This window comes from Charadrius vociferus, unplaced genomic scaffold (genome assembly GCF_000708025.1).
Source record: "Charadrius vociferus isolate BGI_N301 unplaced genomic scaffold, ASM70802v2 scaffold260, whole genome shotgun sequence".
Taxonomy (NCBI): Eukaryota; Metazoa; Chordata; class Aves; order Charadriiformes; family Charadriidae; genus Charadrius; species Charadrius vociferus.
Genome location: NW_009646410.1, coordinates 1,124,475 through 1,129,987, shown reverse-complemented (window position 1 = coordinate 1,129,987; position 5,513 = coordinate 1,124,475). Strand labels below are relative to the sequence as shown.

The 5,513-nt window shown below is 60.7% G+C and overlaps 1 protein-coding gene across 1 annotated transcript in view; it reads left to right on the top strand.

The window, feature by feature from the left end:
• Positions 1–5,471: 5,471 nt before the first annotated feature.
• SLC9A3R1 (solute carrier family 9, subfamily A (NHE3, cation proton antiporter 3), member 3 regulator 1) overlaps positions 5,472–5,513 on the top strand; it is a 3,366-nt gene continuing 3,324 nt past the window's right edge. Inside the window, exon 1 of the mRNA XM_009880088.1 lies at positions 5,472–5,475. Coding sequence (XP_009878390.1) covers positions 5,472–5,475 — 4 coding nt within the window. The remainder of the gene's footprint in view (positions 5,476–5,513) is intronic.

Genomic DNA, 5,513 nt, shown 5'->3' with positions numbered 1-5,513 from the left:
GGCGCACAGGGCGCCTTGGAGGGCTGTCTGGGCTTGTAACCGAGCAGCCCGTCATGTCCCAGAGCCCTTCGGCCCCTCCTTGTGCTGCAGGGCCGGTAAAACGGGGTGAGAAAAGCAACAGGGAGTGAAGGCGATGGTGAGCTTCGACGTGCAGGTGAGCTGCCCGCGGCTGGGCTGAGGGTGGCTGGCACTAACCTGCTCCAAAATACAACAACAACAAAAAAAAAGCAGTGACGAAGGGTATTTTTGGGGTGCTATGACTGCAGGTGTTAGTGGCAGTCGCTCGTGCCCTGAGTGTGTCTGGTCTTTGCTGCAGGGATGACGGAGGCCTTACTCGGCTGGGGGGACCCATCCCATCCGTCCCGTCCCCCATGTACAGACACTTACTCATTCAGGAATGTCGGCCTTAAGCTGCGTGTGGGAGTTAGTGGTTGCACAAACAAAGCGATGTAGAAAGGTGAGGTACTGAGAAATAGCTGACCTTTCCTGCCTGGAGCAGTTCCTAAGAGACGCTCTGGGCTGCTGGAGATAATACTGCTTTTTATTTACCCAGCAAAAATGTGTTTGTTGTTGCAACAGAGATGAGGATGGTCTTCCTAGGAAAGCAGACTCCTCGTGTCCCCAGGGTGGGAGGACCTTCTGGGAAGCTTATATGACCCACTCCTAGAGACCAGTGTTGTGATGACTGGTGGGATGGGCTGAGCCCCAGCTCCTGGTGCTGGTGAAGGGTTGGTTCCATGGGGCCTTCTCAGTGCTGATGCTGAGCCCCAGGTGGACTTTGGTGCCTTGCTGAGCTGTTGTCACGCAGGGTTTTGCTGAGGATCAGGTGTTTTTATTAGTTGTCTCCTGTTGGACTTAGCCCGTTGCCCCTGGTTGGGCTGATCCATGGTAGGGCACTGGTCTCATCCTTGCGTGGTTAAAGCACTGCTCCGGCACCTCCCTGATGGGGTTGTTCAGGTGGGAACAACCAGACTCTGCCCCTGTCCCTGCCCTGCTTGCTTGCTGTCCCCTGTGGCATCCCTGGTCCCTTGGGTCTGGCCCGGTGCTGGGCTGCGGTACTGCCCCGTGCGGGGGGAGCGCGCCTGCCCTCCCGTATGTCATGGTGCCAGTGCTCCCTCGGGCCAGTGACACCGTCTGTGCTGTGCTTTCCACTTCTAGATCTCAACATGGGCTGGAAAAAATAAAAGGGATGTAGTTAATGCGGCACAGGCGAGTCCCCTGTCAGGCTTGGGGGGGCTGAGGATGTGCAGGGGCCCCAGCGTGCTGCAGGGTGGCTGCCTGCTGGTAGGGACTGCGCTGGATGGAGCGATGTAAAGAGCCTGAGAAGCTGGAGATGCCCCAAGGGCTTGGGAGGGTGGCCAGCCCCTGTGGGAGATGCCCCATGGGCTTGGGGAGCAGTATCGGGGTACAGCCTGTGCAGAGTTACTGTGGGTGGTTTTTTTTCTCTGCACGGTAGCAGGAAGTGGGTGATGTGGGTGACATGGGGTGACATTGCCGCACGGCCCTGGATGGTTTCTCAACAGGTAGCAGGAAATGTTGCGGCTGGGGGCAGGGCCCGGTGCTCAGGGCAGGAGAACAAAAGCAAGCGGGTTTGGAGACATTGCCCCAGCCGGGCGCCCACCGAGTGGGATGGGAAGATGCCAGGCGAGATGCTGAGCCAAGCCGGAGCGGGCAGAAAGGGATTTCTCTCCAGCGAGCCAGGAACACACTGGCATGCCTGTTCTCTGGCCGCTGGCGGGCAGCCGGTCCCTGCTGCCCTATTCCCCCGCAGCCCCCGACAGCCCCGTCCCAGTCCCACAAGTTGGTGGGATGTCCCCGGGGTCACTGTGGTGGGGAGCGGGAGGTTTGCATGTGTCAGAGTTCTGTTTGCTTTACTGGGCTGGACTTGCCTTTATTTGCTTAATGAGCCTGGAGACGCTCGCTGCTGGGAGAGCCGGCCATAGCACCCGCACCCTGCTGAGAGCTGAGCGAGGGTTTAATATCTCCCACCTTCGAGCAGGCTCCAACCTCTCTCCAAACCCTGCTGGGTCCTGCATGGTCGGGACCCCGCTGTGATGGGGGATTCGGACACCCCTGCGGCTCCCAGGGCTGGGCATGGGCTGAAGAGGTTTTGGGGGGGGGTCATCATGGGCTCCCTTCTTGTTCCTGTAGAACCCTGGGTATGCAAACCGCCCTGATGCTGGGGTGGAGGTTTGTAGCCTCCCTGGAGGCACCTGGGGAGCTGATCCGTGCACCCCTCGTCTGCGGCGCTGAGCCAGCGAGGTGACAGTTTTACAGCCCTGGGGCCAGCCCCGCTTCTGGGGGGCCCTGTGTTGTGGGGACTGTCCCCAGCGCTCGATCGGGAGCCGTGACAGTGCGTCCTCCCCCCGCCTGCGTTTCCGGAGGCTTCAGTTGCTCGGGACTGTCTTGAGAAAGTTTCACGCAAACCACAGGGCGTTAGAGCAGCACCGGCAGCTGCCGGCTCGGCACCCTGGCACGGGTTGGGGCTGCTTTTGCCAGGGCAAGGCTTTTGCTACCGGCCCCGGGTTTCCCTCTTGCAAATTTAGTGCTAAATTAGAGCCCTCCCTGCCAGCAAAGCTCATCCCTCCTTGTAAAACCCGGGTGAGCCTCCCAAAGCTGGGTTTTGGGGTATAACAGGGAGCAGATCCCACCCCCACCCCATTTGGGAGCATTGCACTGGGGTAGCTGGTGTCTAATTAGGAAATGAATTAAATTTCCTCTCGAGGCAGCTGCATGAAAAGCAGCTCCAGTCAAACGGGACGTGACGAGGATGCTGCGAGGAGGCTGCTTTGCATCCCCTTTGTATAAAGCCCGAATGCGTGCGCCAGATTTGAGGATCCGTGTGAATTTGCTGGCCTGGGCATCCTCGGAGCCGTTGTGTTTCTCTTTGAGTAACCGGCCATGCTGCTGATGGACTTGTTGCTGCTTGTAGGGCTGTGGGGAGTTTCCTTGGGACTTGGGGCTTCAAAAGCTGTCCTGAAATTGCTGTTGGGGGGCTGGGAACTGGGGAACATGTCCTGGCACACCGTGCAGTTGGGGTTGCTGTGGCCGCTGCTCGTGCTGGGGAGGGGTGGTCCTGCACACTCCTGAAAGTGCCCCAAGTCCTGTTCCAGGGCAGGAATAGGGATGTGATGCTGCTGAACTCCCCATCCCAAGTGGGGCATCTCTGGAGGCAGGAGATGTCCCTCTGCCACCCCCAGGCGCAGAGAGGGGTGGTATGGGATGCCTGTGCTGGGGGCTGAGTCCGGCTTCCCCTGCCGCCCTCCTTACTGGAGGTTGTAATTGCTCCTAATGAGGCTCTGCTGGCTAATCTGTGCCCCAGCGTGGTTGGGAAGGCTGCTGGCATTGGAGGAGAGGATGCAAAAGCTTATAGAAATTAGGGACGTTTCCGTTCTGCCATCTAGCTCCTGGCCCCGCAGCCGTGGGCTTCTCCGCATCCCGGGTGTCGATCCCAAACCCTCTCACCTCAGGTCCCTTCTGGCCAGGGGGCCTTTGGGGCTGGAGGGATGCCCTGGCACAGGGTGCTCGCCCCGTGGACGGGCAGGATACAGCTGCCGGAGGATGGGATGCATTTATATTTTTCTCTTGGAGAGGCAGAACGGTGCCTGCCTGCAGGGTTTCTGCTGGCACGGGGGATTTGGGGAGGGTGAAGGCACCCTGGCACGCTGGGCTGGAGGAGCTGCCAGCTGCTGGCGGGGGATACTGGGGAGGACGGGTCACGGCTCATCTGGGCTGCCCTTGCACCGGGTGCTCCTGCTTTCGCCGGCTGCCTTTGAGGGCTCGGTGCCTTCCTTGCTGCCATGACCTGTCCCCCTGCCCTGAGGCATCTGTCCATCCCGCAGGGCTCCCAACCCCCCCCAAATTCGTGGCCCCAGTGTCTCGGGGAGCCCAAGGCTGCCGGGGCTTTGTTGGTATGGGTGGGAGCGAAGTCATCCCTCCTCCTCCTCACCCGGGAGTGCTGCCAGCACCACTTGCCGGGTGCTCCCTCCGGCTTTGTCCCGAGCTATCGGCGTGGAGCAGCCCTGTGGTGCTGCCAAGGGCACCGGGAGCGTGGGTGCTCACAGAGCCCGAACCCCCCCCCTTCTCAGGGCAGGGACCCCGTGAGGTTCTACCTTCCTCCAGGCTCCGCCAGCTCCTGCTTTTTGGCTTTGTTTCCCTATCCCCACCCTCACTAGGGATTGCTGCCTGGGTGGGGGGGTGCAGTCGCAGCATCCTGAGCACCCCGTGAACCTGCTGTCACCCAGGCACGGGGACCAGGGCAGAGTCCCCTGGCACGGGGTGGGGGGGACTGAGGGGTGGCCGAGGCGAAGCGGAGGTGTCTCAGTCCTCCACCCAGCCAGGGAACCCACTGATGGTCTGCGGAGGGGGGGCGCGGAGGGGGCCCCCACCGGCTCCTTGGGGTGCAGCCCTGGGCTGTCGCAGCGGGCATTGCCTGGTAGAGCCGAGTCCCGCGCTCACCTTCGCTCCCCGGCAGACCCAGCTGGGTGCGTGCGTGCGCCGCCTTCCCCGGGGCGTTGGCAAGCGGTGCCGGGGTGGCTGCCAGCCTTGACCCGAGAAGGAAGGCGTTGTGCAAGAGGGACGGGGTTTTATCGTAGCGTTGGGCTTAGCGATTGCAAGTGCGTCACCCTGGCCGGTGTGGGACCCTGTGCTGTCACCTCGGGGACCAGGCTTTCCTGGCAGGGGGACAAAGGGGATTTCGTGGTGAGAAGGGAGTGTGCTGGACAGGGGGTGACTAGCAGCACTGTGCGGGTATGGTAGGGGAAATTCCTGCGGTGCGTGCCCCCAGTGATGCTATGGGTACCAAAGGAGAACAAACAATCTCAGGAGAAAGAATAAATATTAAACCCCCTGGTGAGGAATATTTCAGGAGCTCAAGCGTGGCTCGGTTGCTGGAAGAGCCCTACCAAAGCCCAGGAGCTGGTGGTCAAGGCAGTATCAAACCATTTTTTATATATATATATAAATATGCAGCAGTGGTGTTTGGGCGCTGGGGTCGGAGCAGTTCTGACAGCGCTGCGTGCAGGCAGCTGGTTCACATCACCTGGTTTCTCTGATGCTTCCTGGGCATCCCGCTGGGTAGGTGAAGGCAGTTCCTCTTTGCCAAACTCCTGGGGATGCTCCTGTTTCTCCAGCTGCTGCAGTGTGAGGAATTACACTGTTAATGGGCTCATGGGGGGCTGTGGACATCCCAGTTGGGTTCCCCAGCTCTGGATGCTGGTGGATCTGCAGGTCAGGATGAAACCAAGCACAGACAAGCTGGGTCTTGCCTCCTGGCGAGGTGAATGTCCCACGTCACGCTGCCCTGGTCCAGCTGGTTTCTCTGTTTTGCAATCGTGGAGGGTCGTGCCAGGGCATTGGGCTGTGCTTTCAGAAGCAGAGCTGCTGCATCCAGATCCCAGCTGCCTGCCCAAGCCCCGTGTGCCCCTTCCCTGCCGGCAGCGGCTGCGGGGTGCTTTGGGGTGGGGGGGCCCATGGGTGGGGTTGCCGTGGGGGGGGGGCAGAACATTACAGGG